Below are 15815 nucleotides of genomic sequence, written 5' to 3'. Positions count from 1 at the left end.
CTGCCTATCTAAATCCAGCTGTTGCTTCTTGAGCTTCAGCCTGGATTGTTCCACTCTCAATCTATTGAGTTCCCTTTCTAACATTCTGTCATCAGGGTGGGTGGGTTGGGCATGTCTTGAAACAGAAGAATGGTGAGAATGAACAGAGGGAGACCTGTCCATAACAGAGGGCACTCTAACATTCTGGACTATAGAAGTCACACTCCTACTATGATGAGAGGTAACACTCTTACTGTGATGATAAGTCACATTAGTACCAGCTATGCTAGGTGGCCTGCTAAGGGGCAGGTTGGGAAAGTTTCCTTGTAACTTTCTTACTAGGGGTGCCCCAGAATCAGAGTGGGAACCATCAGCTAATTTCTCACCAGAAGTGCCAACTAAGGTCTTATCTTGTTCAACGAGCATGTTAACTAATAGTTCTCTAGAGGGATTCTTCCCTACCCCTAAGCCTCTTTCTACACAGAGACTCCTTGCTGCCTTCCAGCTAAGGTGGTCATAAGCAGTCTTGGACAGATCCAGAGTTTGACCTGTACCAGACATAATAGAAAAGGTTTAAAGGACAGAAAAAAGAAAGAAAAAGTTTTCAGAACTTTTTAAAGGACAGAAAAAAACTTTTTAAACTTTTTAAGAACTTTTTGAAAGTTTAGAGGTACTTTTCAGCACTTAGTAAAGAAGTGAGAGAAGAAAAGCAAAACTTTTTGGTTAGGTGTACATACACTGAACTTGTTTTGTATATTTTTCTCTTATGAAAAGTACAATGACAAAAGTGGTAAGTAGTTGCAAAGTACTTATCCCACCGCTGCACACCCAATGTAGGAGGCTGGACTGGCTTGTAGTGAGTACCAAGTGGTACTTACACCTTGCACCAGGCCCAGGTATCCCTTATTAGTGTAGAGGGGTGTCTAGCTGCTTAGGCTGATTGAAAAGGTAGCTTAGCAGAGCAGCTTAGGCTGAACTAGGAGACGAGTGAAGCTCTTACAGTACCACTAGTGTCATATGCACAATATCATAAGAAAACACAATACACAGATATACTAAAAATAAAGGTACTTTATTTTTATGACAATATGCCAAAAGTATCTCAGTGAGTACCCTCAGTATGAGGATAGCAAATATACACAAGATATATGTACACAAACCAAAATTATGCAAGTTATAGCAAGAAAAGTAATGCAAGCAGTGTAAAGTTACAATAGATTGCAATAGGAGCACATAGGTATAGGGGCAACACAAACCATATACTCCAAAAGTGGAATGCGAACCACAAATGGACCCCAAACCTATGTGAGCTTGTAGAGGGTTGCTGGGACTGTAAGAAAACAGTGAGGGTTAGAAAAATAGCCCACCCCAAGACCCTGAAAAGTGGGTGCAAAGTGCACCTAAGTTCCCCAAAGAGCACAGAAGTCGTGATAGGGGAATTCTGCAGGAAAGACCAACGCCAACAATGCAACAAAGATGGATTTCCAGACGAGAGTACCTGTGGAACAAGGGACCAAGTCCAAAAGTCACGATCAAGTCGGGAGTGGGCAGATGCCCAGGAATTGCCAGCTGTGGATGCAAAGAAGCTGCCACCGGATGGTAGAAGCTGAGGATTCTGCACGAACGACAAGGGCTAGAAACTTCCCCTTTGGAGGATGGATGTCCCACGTCGTGAAGAGTCGTACAGAAGTGTTTTCCCACAGAAAGACCGCAAACAAGCCTTGCTAGCTGCAAGGGTCGCAGTTAGGGTTTTTGGATGCTGCTGTGGCCCAGGAGGGACCAGGATGTCGCCAATTGCGTGAGGAGACAGAGGGTGCGCCCAGCAAGAGAAGGAGCCCACTCAGAAGCAAGCAGCACCCGCAGAAGTGCCGGAACAGGAACTACGAAGTGGAGTGAATCGGTGCTCACCTGAAGTTGCACAAGAGAGTCCCACGCCGCCGGAGGACAACTCAGGAGGTCGTGCAATGCAGGTTAGAGTGCCGTGGGCCCAGGCTTGGCTGTGCACAAAGGAAATCCTCGGTGAGTGCACAGGAGCCGGAGTAGGTGCAAAACACGCGGTTCCCAGCAATGCAGTCTAGCGTGGGGAGGCAAGGACTTACCTCCACCAAACTTGGACTGAAGAGTCACTGGACTGTGGGAGTCACTTGGGCAGAGTTGCTGAGTTCAAGGGACCTCGCTCGTCGTGCTGAGAGGAGACCCAGAGGACCGGTGATGCAGTTCTTTGGTGCCTGCGGTTGCAGGGGGAAGATTCCGTCGACCCACAGGAGATTTCTTCGGAGCTTCTAGTGGAGAGAGGAGGCAGACTACCCCCACAGCATGCACCACCAGGAAAACAGTCGAGAAGGCGGCAGGATCAGCGTTACAATTTGGCAGTAGTCGTCTTTGCTACTTTGTTGCAGTTTTGCAGGCTTCCAGCGCGGTCAGCAGTCGATTCCTTGGCAGAAGGTGAAGAGAGAGATGCAGAGGAACTCTGATGAGCTCTTGCATTCGTTATCTAGGGAATTCCCCAAAGCAGAGACCCTAAATAGCCAGAAAAGGAGGTTTGGCTACTTAGGAGAGAGGATAGGCTAGCAACACCTGAAGGAGCCTATCAGAAGGAGTCTCTGACGTCACCTGCTGACCCTGGCCACTCCAAGCAGTCCAGTGTGCCAGCAGCACCTCTGTTTCCAAGATGGCAGAGGTCTGGAGCACACTGGAGGAGCTCTGGGCACCTCCCAGGGGAGGTGCAGGTCAGGGGAGTGGTCACTCCCCTTTCCTTTGTCCAGTTTCGCGCCAGAGCAGGGCTGAGGGATCCCTGAACCGGTGTAGACTGGCTTATGCAGAGATGGGCACCATCTGTGCCCATCAAAGCATTTCCAGAGGCTGGGGGAGGCTACTCCTCCCCAGCCCTGACACCTTATTCCAAAGGGAGAGGGTGTAACATCCTCTCTCTGAGGAAGTCCTTTGTTCTGCCTTCCTGGGCCAAGCCTGGCTGGACCCCAGGAGGGCATAAACCTGTCTGAGGGGTTGGCAGCAGCAGCAGCTGCAGTGAAACCCCGGGAAAGGCAGTTTGGCAGTACCCGGGTCTGTGCTAGAGACCCGGGGAATCATGGAATTGTCTCCACAATACCAGGATGGCATTGGTGGGGCAATTCCATGATCTTAGACATGTTACATGGCCATATTCGGAGTTACCATTGTGAAGCTATACATAGGTAGTGACCTATGTATAGTGCACGCGTGTAATGGTGTCCCCGCACTCACAAAGTCCGGGGAATTTGCCCTGAACAATGTGGGGGCACCTTGGCTAGTGCCAGGGTGCCCACACACTAAGTAACTTAGCACCCAACCTTTACCAGGTAAAGGTTAGACATATAGGTGACCTATAAGTTACTTAAGTGCAGTGTAAAATGGCTGTGAAATAACGTGGACGTTATTTCACTCAGGCTGCAGTGGCAGGCCTGTGTAAGAATTGTCAGAGCTCCCTATGGGTGGCAAAAGAAATGCTGCAGCCCATAGGGATCTCCTGGAACCCCAATACCTTGGGTACCTCAGTACCATATGCTAGGGAATTATAAGGGTGTTCCAGTGAGCCAATGTAAATTGGTAAAATTGGTCACTAGCATGTTAGTGACAATTTGGAAAGAAATGAGAGAGCATTACCACTGAGGTTCTGATTAGCAGAGCCTCAGTGAGACAGTTAGTCATAACACAGGTAACACATACAGGGCACACTTATGAGCACTGGGGCCCTGGCTGGCAGGGTCCCAGTGACACATACAACTAAAACACCATATATACAGTGAAATATGGGGGTAACATGCCAGGCAAGATGGTACTTTCCTACAATATACAAGACACTTTGCAGTGCTTTTAACACTGCTGCACAATTAAAGTGACTATAAAGTCCATTGTTTCCCAAACTGTGATTTTTTTGGCGTGCTGCAAAAGTCCATAAATAAAGATGCCTTTAAATTCTGTATTTTCTCACATTTGCTGTGCTTCAAGGACAGACGTCAAATGTCAAGCTACATCTTCTGACAAATTGCAGCTTTTTATAACATGGAGACTGGTATTTAAAAAATCCTTTGACTTTGCAGTGAAAGAAAGAGAAATAAAATAAGATTTCAGTACGATCAAAACGACTCAAGACATTTCAATGAAATTCCTTGAAACCTTATTTCCACACATTATCATTTGTGTGCAATGTAGTTGAAAATGTAGTGCCCATTTCAGTGGCAAACGTGGTGTCTGTAAATGGCAGTTCTCTGCCACACAGTTCTTTAGTTACATTAAAAAATTGCTTCATGCACATCAAAGATAGATGGGTCGCTAAAGTTTGTTCCAAAATTTGGGTTCTGTTTGTAAAATGTTTGGGAAGCATTGATCTAGCCCATACCAGCATCCTTCTGGAGCACACCAGCATCCTTCTAAGGCAAGCTACCATTCTGCTTCGCTGGCATCCTTCTAGAGCAAGCCCGCACTACTGCAGCACACCAGCATCCTTCTAGAGCAAGCTACCATCCTGCTTCGCTGTGCTGGCATCCTTCTAGAGGAAGCTAGCACCACTGCAGTACACCAGCATCCTTCTAGAGCAAGCCAGCACCACTGCAGTACACCAGCATCCTTCTAGGGCAAGCTACCATCCTGCTTCGCTGTGCTGGCATCCTTCTAGAGCAAGCCCACACTACTGCAGCACACCAGCATCCTTCTAGAGCAAGCCACCACCACTGCAGTACACCAGCATCCTTCTGGAGCACACCAGCATCCTTCTAGGGCAAGCTACCATCCTGCCGCACTGTGCCAGCATCCTTCTAGGGCAAGCTACCATCCTGCTGCACTGTGCCAGCATCCTTCTAGAGCAAGCCTGCACCACTGCAGCACACCAGCATCCTTCTAGAGCAAGCTACCATCCTGCTGCACTGTCAGCATCCTTCTAGAGCAAGCCAGCACCAATGCAATACACTAGCATTCTTCTGGAGCACACCTGCATCCTTCTAGGGCAAGCTACCATCCTGCTGCACTGTGCCAGTATCCGTCTAGAGCAAGCCTCCACCACTGCAGCCCACCAGCATCCTTCTAGAGCAAGCTACCATCCTGCTGCACTGTGCCAGCATCTATCTTTCTAGAGCAAGCCCACACTACTGCAGCACACCAGCATCCTTCTAGAGCAAGCCTGCACCACTGCAGCACCCAGCATCCTTCTAGTGCAAGCTACCATCCTGCTGCACTGTGTCAGCCTCCTTCTAGAGCAAGCCAGCACCACTGCAGTACACCAGCATCCTTCTGGAGCACACCAGCTTTCTTCTAGTGCAAGCTACCATCCTGCCGCACTGTGCCAACATCCTTCTAGAGCAAGCCTGCACCAGTGCAGCCCACCAGCATCCTTCTAGAGCAAGCTACCATCCTGCTGCACTGTGTCAGCATCCTTCTAGAGCAAGCCAGCACCACTGCAGTACACCAGCATCCTCCTGGAGCACACCAGCATCCTTCTAGGGCAAGCTACCATCCTGCTGCACTTTGCCAGCATCCTTCTAGAGCAAGCCTGCACCACTGCAGCCCACCACCATCCTTCTAGAGCAAGCTACCATCCTGCGGCACTGTGCCAGCATCTTTCTAGAGCAAGCCCACACTACTGCAGCACACCAGTATCCTTCTAGAGCAAGCCTGCACCACTGCAGTATTCCAGCATCCTTCTAGAGCAGGCTACCATCCTGCTGCATTGTGCCAGCATCCTTCTAGAGCAAGCCTGCACCCCTGCAGCCCACCAGCATCCTTCTAGAGCAAGCTATCATCCTGCTGCACTGTGCCAGCATCCTTTTAGAGCACACCCACACTACTGCAGCAAACCAGCATCCTTCTAGAGCAAGCCTGCACCACTGCAGCACCCCAGCATCCTTCTAGAGCACGCTACCATCCTGCTGCACTGTGCCAGCATCCTCATAAAGCAAACCTGCACCGCTGCATCATGCCAGCATCCTTTTAGTGCAAGCCACCACTCTACTGCAGTATACCAGCATTATTCTAGAGCAACTCTGCACCACCGCAGCATGCCAGCATTCTTCTAGGGTAAGCCTGCATGACTGCAGCATACCAGCACCCTTCTAGAGCAATCCTGCACCATTGCAGCGCACCAGCATCCTTCGAGGGCAAGCTAATATCCTGCTGCACTGTTCCAGCATCCTGCTGGAGCAAGACTGCACCACTGCAGCATACCTGCATTCTTGTAGAGCAAGCCTGCACCACTGCAGCATGCCAGCATCCCTGCACCACTGCAGCATGCCAGCATCCTTTAAGTGCAAGCCACCACTCTACTGCAGCATACCAGCATCCTTCTAAAGCAAGCATGCACCACTGCAGCATGCCAGCATCCTTCTAGAGCAAGCCTTGCACGACTGCAGCACACCAGCAGGACAAGCTAACATCTGTCTGAAGTGTACAAGCATCCTTCTAGATTAAGCCTGCACCAATGAAGCACACTAGCTGGGCAAGCGAACAGCCTGCTGCGCTGTGCCAACATCCTTCTAGAGCAAGCCTTCACCACTGCAGTATACCAGCATCCTTCTACAGCAAGCCTGCACCACTGCAGCATACCATCATCCTTTTAGAGCAAGCCTGCACCCCTGCAGCAAACCACCAGGGCACGCTAACATCCTGCTACACTGTGCAGCATCCTTCTAGAGCAAGCCTTCACCACTGCAGTATACCAGCACCCTTCTACAGCAAGGCAACACCACTGCAGCATGCCAGCATCCCTGCACCACTGCAGCGTGCCAGCATCCCCCTACAGCATCCTGCACCATTGCAGCATCCCAGCATCCTTCTAGAGCATCCCTGCACCACTGCAGCATGCCAGCATCCCCCTGGAGCATCCCTGCACCACTGCAGCATGCCAGCATCCCCCTAGAGCATCACTGCATAACAGCAGCATGCCAGCATCCATCTAGAGCATCCTTGCACCACAGCCGCATGCCAGCATCCCTGCAACACTGCAGCATGCCAGCATCCCCCTAGAGCATCCCTGCACCACTGCAGCATGCCAGCATCCCTGCACCACTGCAGCATGCCAGCATCCTTTAAGTGCAAGCCACCACTCTACTGCAGCATACCAGCATCCTTCTAAAGCAAGCATGCACCACTGCAGCATGCCAGCATCCTTCTAGAGCAAGCCTTCCACGACTGCAGCACACCAGCAGGACAAGCTAACATCTGTCTGCACTGTACAAGCATCCTTCTAGATTAAGCCTGCACCAATGAAGCACACTAGCTGGGCAAGCGAACAGCCTGCTGCGCTGTGCCAACATCCTTCTAGAGCAAGCCTTCACCACTGCAGTATACCAGCATCCTTCTACAGCAAGCCTGCACCACTGCAGCATACCATCATCCTTTTAGAGCAAGCCTGCACCCCTGCAGCACACCACCAGGGCACGCTAACATCCTGCTACACTGTGCAGCATCCTTCTAGAGCAAGCCTTCACCACTGCAGCATACCAGCACCCTTCTACAGCAAGGCAACACCACTGCAGCATGCCAGCATCCCTGCACCACTGCAGCGTGCCAGCATCCCCCTACAGCATCCTGCACCATTGCAGCATCCCAGCATCCTTCTAGAGCATCCCTGCACCACTGCAGCATGCCAGCATCCCCCTGGAGCATCCCTGCACCACTGCAGCATGCCAGCATCCCCCTAGAGCATCACTGCACAACAGCAGCATGCCAGCATCCATCTAGAGCATCCCTGCACCACAGCCGCATGCCAGCATCCCTGCAACACTGCAGCATGCCAGCATCCCCCTAGAGCATCCCTGCACCACTGCAGCATGCCAGCATCCCCCTAGAGCATACCTGCACCACTGCAGCATGCTGGCATCCCCCTAGAGAATCCCTGCACCACTGCAGCATGCCAGCATCCCTGCGCCACTGCTGCATTGCAGCATCCCTCTAGAGCATCCCTGCACCACTGCAGCATTCCAGCATCCCTCTAGAGCATCCCTGCACCACTACCGCATGCCAGCATCTCCCTAGAGCATCCCTGCACCACTTCAGCATACCAGCATCCTTCTAGAGCATCCCTGCACCACTGCAGCATGCCAGCATCCCCCTAGAGCATCCCTGCACCACTGCAGCATGCCAGTATCCCTCTGAGCATCCCTGTACCACTGCAGCATGTCAGCATGCCCCTAGAGCGTCCTTGCACCAGTGCAGCATGTCAGCATCCTTCTAGAGCATCCCTGCACCACTGCAGCATCCCAGCATCCTTCTAGAGCATCCCTGCACCACTGCAGCATGCCTTCATCCTTCTAGAGCATCCCTGCACCACTGCAGCATGTCAGCATCCCCCTAGAGCACCCCTGCACCACTGCAGCATGCCAGCATCCCCCTAGAGCATCCCTGCACCACTGCAGCATGCCAGCATCCCACTAGAGCATCCCTGCACCACTGCAGCATGTCAGCATGCCCCTAGAGCGTCCTTGCACCAGTGCAGCATGTCAGCATCCTTCTAGAGCATCCCTGCACCACTGCAGCATCCCAGCATCCTTCTAGAGCATCCCTGCACCACTGCAGCATGCCTTCATCCTTCTAGAGCATCCCTGCACCACTGCAGCATGTCAGCATCCCCCTAGAGCACCCCTGCACCACTGCAGCATGCCAGCATCCCCCTAGAGCATCCCTGCACCACTGCAGCATGCCAGCATCCCACTAGAGCATCCCTGCACCACTGCAGCATGTCAGCATGCCCCTAGAGCATCCCTGCACCACTGCAGCATGCCAGCATCCCACTAGAGCATCCCTGCACCACTGAAGCCTGCAGGCATCCCTCTAGAGCATTCCTGCACCACTGCAGCATGTCAGCATCCCCTAGAGCATCCCTGCACCACTGCCACATGCCTGCATCCCCCTAGAGCATCCCTGCACCACTGCAGCATGCCAGCATCCCCCTATAGCATCCCTGCACCACTGCAGCATGCCAGCATCCCCCTATAGCATCCCTGTACCACAGCAGCGTGCCAGCATCCCACTAGAGCATCCCTGCACCATGCCAGCATACCCCTAGAGCATCCCTGCACCACTGCAGCATGCCAGCATCCCTGCACCACTTCCACATGCCTGCATCCCCCTAGAGCATCCCTGCACCACTGCAGCATGCCAGCATCCTTCTAGAGCATCCCTGCACCACTGCAGCATGCCAGCATCCCCCTATAGCATCCCTGCACCACTGCAGCATGCCAGCATCCCCCTATAGCATCCCTGCACCACTGCAGCATGCCAGCATCCCCCTATAGCATCCCTGTACCACAGCAGCGTGCCAGCATCCCACTAGAGCATCCCTGCACCACTGCCACATGCCTGCATCCCCCTAGAGCATCCCTGCACCACTGCAGCATGCCAGCATCCTTCTAGAGCATCCCTGCACCACTGCAGCATGCCAGCATCCCCCTATAGCATCCCTGCACCACTGCAGCATGCCAGCATCCCCCTATAGCATCCCTGTACCACAGCAGCGTGCCAGCATCCCACTAGAGCATCCCTGCACCACTGCCACATGCCTGCATCCCCCTAGAGCATCCCTGCACCACTGCAGCATGCCAGCATCCTTCTAGAGCATCCCTGCACCACTGCAGCATGCCAGCATCCCCCTATAGCATCCCTGCACCACTGCAGCATGCCAGCATCCCCCTATAGCATCCCTGTACCACAGCAGCGTGCCAGCATCCCACTAGAGCATCCCTGCACGACTGCCACATGCCTGCATCCCCCTAGAGCATCCCTGCACCACAGCAGCATGCCAGCATCCTTCAAGAGCATCCCTGCACCACAGCAGCATGCCAGCATCCTTCTATAGCATCCCTGCACCACTGCACATATCGAGTGGATGTCACGCCGTAGGAACAAGAGCAGAGAAGCACTATAGCACGAGAGGGGTGCAGGTCACTAGAGAGTCAGGTGAGGGGGTCATGCCGCGAGAGTAAACACAAGGGACCGGAAGAGGTCAGGGGAAGGGAGAGGTGCATTGACTGCTGAGCGAGGGAGTGGTGGAGGGTGAATGGCGGAGGGAGTGGAGAGCGAGTTGAGGTCAGAGTTCAAGCAACAGGTGCATTGAAGGTCACGAGAGGACGAATGGTCCACACACTGTGACATCAAGGGAGTCGTAAGAGGGGGTTGTTCCTGCTCGAAGGCCCGGTGGCCTCGTCCAAGGGACTAGTCAGACCATTAAATCCCCACCCACCCCTACCCACACCTGGATCAGTGCATTGAATGCCCTCGGGTGAGAGAAGCAAGCATCACCCACCCCATATGCCCTCCCTTCGTCTCACCGTCCTCTAAAGCCCTGTGTGCACCAATCCATCCACCCTTTCATGCTTCCACTCGTCCGTCCATCCATCCATCCACTCATCCATCCACCCATCCATCCACTCGTCCATCCATTCATCCATCCATCTATCCACCCATCCATCCATATACCCATCCATCCATTCTTCCGTCCATCCATCCCCCCCATCTATCCATCCATCCATCCATCTTTCCATCCTTCCGTCCATCCATCTATCCATCCATCTGTCCACATATCCATCCACTCATCCATCCATCTGCCCATCCACCCATCTATCCATCCACTCATCCATCCGTTCATCCATCCACCCATCCGCCCATCTATCCATCCATCCACCCATCCATCCACCCACTCACCCGTCCATCCATCCACTCATCCATTCATCAATCCATCCATACACCATCCATCATCCACCCATCCATCATCCACCCATCCATCCATTCATCCATCCGTCCCTTCACCATTCTGTCCTTCCTTCACCATCTGTCCATCCACAATTCCATCATTCACTGTTCTACCATTCCTTCTACACTTCTACTCCCACTTCCAGCCATTCATCCATCCTTTCCCATTCTTAGATGCATTCTTTTTCATCCATCAATTCATTATTTCACCTTTCTTTTATCACTTCACCCGTCCATCTTTCACTCTTCCTTTGCTGACTTCTATTCAGTAATCACTCATTCATTCATGCGTGCATCATTCCAGCCATTCCTTCACACACCTTTCACCCATCCGTCCTTTCACCATCTGGTCGCACAGCTGTCGAGGATCATGCATAAATAAGAGATGCAAGTTTGCTGTTGTAATTTCAGTCCAACAAACATTGGGGTAACGCATACAGTCTTTGGATCAAGTTCACTTTCATAAACCCACTTCCTCAAACAATCTGAAAAAACAAACGAATCCTCTGTTTTAATTTACTGTCTTGTGTGAAAACAGATTTTTCTTGATAAATTAATAAAAAAAATAAATTCAAACAAATCTGAAATGATAAACTTCTAGTGGAACCAAAGACATATATGTTATTAACATTATACAAAACTGTTCAAAAGCACTTGCAGCTCTAAATGTGCCCCCAAAAAATGTAAAACGGGAGAAAGAACACAGAGCCAGGCGGTTGCACGGGTTTGACTACATCTGATCAGTGGCCACCCAAATACAGTTCAGAAACTAAGAACACAAATGCAGAATGGAAAACGCTTTAAAAAACGATTCTCCCTCCAAACATTTGAATCATAACATTTACAAAGCTGCTCAAAAATGCAAACCCAGATTCATAGTAGAACTCACCCAGGCCAGCAGTGGCCAGGGACCCTCACAGGCTGCAAGCACTGAGCACCAGGCCAGGGACCCTCACAGGCTGCAAGCACTGAGCTCCAGGCCAGGGACCCTCACAGGCTGCAAGCACTGAGCTCCAGGCCAGGGACCCTCACAGGCTGCAAGCACTGAGCTCCTGGCCAGGGACCCTCACAGGCTGCAAGCACTGAGCTCCAGGCCAGGGACCCTCACGGGCCTGGCCAGGGACCCTCACAGGCCGCAAGCACTGAGCTCCAGGCCAGGGACCTCACAGGCTGCAAGCACTGAGCTCCAGGCCAGGGACCCTCACAGGCTGCAAGCTCCAGGCAAGGGACCCTCACAGGCTGCAAGCACTGAGCTCCAGGCCAGGGACCCTCACAGGCTGCAAGCACTGAGCTCCAGGCCAGGGACCCTCACAGGCTGCAAGCACTGAGCTCCTGGCCAGGGACCCTCACAGGCTGCAAGCACTGAGCTCCAGGCCAGGGACCCTCACAGGCTGCAAGCACTGAGCTCCTGGCCAGGGACCCTCACAGGCTGCAAGCACTGAGCTCCAGGCCAGGGACCCTCACAGGCTGCAAGCACTGAGCTCCAGGCCAGGGACCCTCACAGGCTGCAAGCACTGAGCTCCAGGCCCTGCTTTAGAGGTTGTCAGACAGGTCACTCCGCCACCACAGCCCGAGGCCCTCCAGGCTCAGAATGAGCCCCTTGTACCGCTCCAGAAGCTGTGTCTGTCTAACAGGTCTGATCTCTCACTCGTTGCTGCGCATGCCCTTCTCCCCGTTTGTGTGCTCCCTGCAAGTGGTCACTTCCGGTCTCTGCTTCCAAAGCTTACTGTGCGTTTGTCTTTTTGCAGGTTCCAGATTCAGCGAGGGAAGGCGGAGCCCTCCAGCTACAAGGGCCTGGGAGACTGTTTCAGGACTATCTATCACAATGAGAGGTATGTCGATAAGCCATGCTGACCAGTGCTGAGCAGAGGTGGTTGATGTCTGGGGGCCTGGGCATGGCCTCTGCGCTCCAGACCCCGCGTCCTCTACAGCCGAGGGTCTTAGGGTCTTGGTAGATAAAGTTGTCTCCCCTGAAACTCGGAAACTTCGGGAGCCTGTGCCTTCTCAAGCTGGGAGGCTCATGTGGTTGGGACTGGGGCCTGGAGTCCGTCTCCTCAGAGGCTGGAGGGCTCATGTGCTGGGCATTGGGGTCTGGAGTGTACCTCCTCAGAGGCTAGAGGGCTCATGTGGGTGGCACTGGGGTCTGGAGTCTGTCTCCTGAGAAGGTGGAGGGCTCATGTGGTTGGCACTCGGGTATGAAGTCTATCTCCTCAGAGGTTCGAGGCTTCATGTGGTTGGCACTGGAGTCTGGTGTTTGTGTCCTCAGAGGCTGGAGGGCTCATGTGGGTGGCACTGGTGTCTGTGTCCTCAGAGGATGGAGGGCTCATGTGGGTGGCACTGGGGTCTGGGGTGCTGGAGGGCTCCTGTGGGTGGCACTGGGGTCTGGTGTCTCTGTCCACAGAGGCTGGAGGGCTCGTGGGTGGCACTCGAGTCTGGTGTCTGTGTCCTCAGAGGCTGGAGGGCTCTTGTGGGTGGCACTGGAGTCTGGTGTCTGTGTCCTCAGAGGCTGGAGTGCTCTTGTGGGTGGCACTGGGGTCTGGGGTCTCTGTCCTCAGAGGCTGGAGGGCTCATGTGGGTGGCACTGGGGTCTGGGGTCTCTGTCCTCAGAGGCTAGAGGGCTCATGTGGTTGGCACTGGAGTCTGGTGTCTGTGTCCTCAGAGGCTGGAGGGCTCATGTGGGTGGCACTGGTGTCTGTGTCCTCAGAGGAAGGAGGGCTCATGTGGGTGGCACTGGGGTCTGGGGTGCTGGAGGGCTCATGTGGGTGGCACTGGGGTCTGGAGTGTGTGTCCTCAGAGGCTTGGGGGCTCATGTGGGTGGCATTGGGGTCTGGTGTCTCTAGCCTGAGCTGAGGTCGTCAGTAAACCCCTCCTGAAAGTCTACTCTGTGAGTTGTGTTGTCAACCACAGGTCTTCTTTACAGACCTCTAAAGCGGTCTGCAGGCCAGGCCTAGGAACAGTAGTTGTTCTTGTTACAAGTACTAACAGGTGTTGCTTAGGTGCCCTCTTGTGGTTTAGACTCCGCTCCCTTGAGGGAGGGCAGCTTCAGGCCTCAGGCAGAGGCAGCTCCCTGAAGTGTAGCGCTTTATGAAGCCTCGAGGCGCGTCGGGTCCTAGAGGAGGCGGCTCTGTAGGTGCTGATCCTCCCACCTTCGGAGGGACAGCTCACTGTGCCACCGCCTGACCCCTCACGTGACCCTGGGCCTTGCTTTAGCTCCGCCCCTGCAACAGAACCTCTTTACCAGGCTGTGAGGTGTGTGCTTCCACCAGTCACCAAGGAACTACTTTTTATTAGTTTTATCAGTGAATGAGTGCAGGGCTGTCCTTGCCCTCTACATCCCTCTTCATGCTGCTTATGACCCCGCCCCCCTCACCCGCACTTGCTTTACTCCACAGCCCACCCCGTGCATGCCTTACTCCCCTCCCACCTCATGCCTGCTTTACTCCCCACCCCACACGTGCTTTACTCCCCACGTGCTTTACTAAACTCCCCACCTGTGCATGCTTTATTCCCCTCAACAACCCACACAAGCTTTATTCCCCAGCTTACCCCAGGCATGCTTTACTCCCCCCCACGCGTGCTTTACTCCCTTCCCCACCCCATGCATACTTTAATCCCCTCCCCACCAATGCTTTACTCCCCTGCCCACCTCGCGCATGCTTTGCTCCCCAGCCCACCTTGCACATCCTTCACTCCCCTCCCCACCCCACACATGCTTTACTCCCCTCGACATCCCACACATGCTTTACTCCCCAGCCCACCTCACACATGCCTTACTTCCCTCCCTAACCTGCGCATGCTTTAGTCCCCTCTCCACCCTGCACATGCTTTACTCCTCTTCCCACCCAGCGCATGCTTTACTCCCCTGCCAGCCCTGCGCATGCTTCATTCCACTCCCCACCCCATGTATGCTTTCCTCCCCTCCCCCATGCATGCTTTACTCCCCTCCCTATGCATGCTTTACTCCCCTCGACATCCCATGCATGCTTAATTCCCTGCCCACCCCACGCATGCTTTACTCCCCTCCCCACGTATGCTTTCCTCCCCTCCCCCATGCATGCTTTCCTCCCCTCCCCACGCATGCTTTCCTTCCCTCCCCACCCACGCATGCTTTACTCCCCTCCCCACCCCACGCATGCTTTACTCCCCTCGACATCCCATGCATGCTTTATTCCTCTGCCCACAACACGCATGCTTTACTCCCCTCGACATCCCACGCAAGCTTTCCTTCCCTCCCCACCCCATGTATGCTTTTCTCCCCTCCCCACTCATGCTTTACACCCCAGCCCACCCAACGTATGTTTTACTCCACTCCACTTGCAGATGCTTTACTTCCCTCCTTACCTTGCACATGCTTTACTCCCCTGCCCACCCCATGCATGCTTTACTGCCTTGCCCACCCCGCACATGCTTTACTCCCCTGCCCACCCCATGCATGCTTTACTCCCCTGCCCACCCCAAGCATGCTTTACTCCCTTCCCCACCCCGTGCATGCTTTACTCCCCTGCCCACCCCAAGCATGCTTTACTCCCTTCCCCACCCAGTGCATGCTTTACTCCCCTGCCCACCCGTGCATGCTTTACTCCCCTCTCCACCCACACCCCGCGCATGCTTTACTTCCCTGCCCAGTTCATTCTTTATTTTGTTATTTTTATTTTAATATTGATTGGGCGCATGCCTGGCTTTGCACCCTGCGCCCGCTGCCCCCTGCCCCCCTGCTCTCCTGTTCTACATATTTGTCATTGTTTGAGCAGGGCCCGGCGGCTGCGACCTGTGCGACACCCTGTAGGAAAGTACCATCTTGCCTGGCATGTTACCCCCATATTTCACTGTATATATGTTGTTTTAGTTGTATATGTCACTGGGACCCTGCCAGCCAGGGCCCCAGTGCTCATAAGTGTGCCCTGTATGTGTTACCTGTGTTATGACTAACTGTCTCACTGAGGCTCTGCTAACCAGAACCTCAGTGGTTATGCTCTCTCATTTCTTTCAAATTGTCACTAACAGGCTAGTGACCAATTTTACCAATTTACATTGGCTTACTGGAACACCTTTATAATTCCCTAATATATGGTACTGAGGTACCCGGGGTATTGGGGTTCCAGGAGATCCCTATGGGCTGC

At 53.4% G+C, this 15815-nt stretch overlaps 1 protein-coding gene across 3 annotated transcripts in view; it reads left to right on the top strand.

Moving 5' to 3' along the window:
* The window catches only part of SLC25A21 (solute carrier family 25 member 21), a 688489-nt gene that overhangs the window by 413634 nt on the left and 259040 nt on the right, over positions 1-15815 (top strand). For 2 of the 3 annotated variants that reach the window (XM_069209140.1, XM_069209143.1), the window contains one exon: positions 12444-12527. The exons of the other annotated variant lie outside the window; for it this stretch is intronic. In XM_069209140.1, the coding sequence (XP_069065241.1) occupies positions 12444-12527 (84 nt within the window). The remainder of the gene's footprint in view (positions 1-12443; positions 12528-15815) is intronic. 3 annotated transcript variants of the gene reach the window in all.

This window comes from Pleurodeles waltl, chromosome 9 (genome assembly GCF_031143425.1).
Source record: "Pleurodeles waltl isolate 20211129_DDA chromosome 9, aPleWal1.hap1.20221129, whole genome shotgun sequence".
NCBI classification, from domain to species: Eukaryota; Metazoa; Chordata; class Amphibia; order Caudata; family Salamandridae; genus Pleurodeles; species Pleurodeles waltl.
This window is presented reverse-complemented; position numbering and strand designations above follow the sequence as displayed.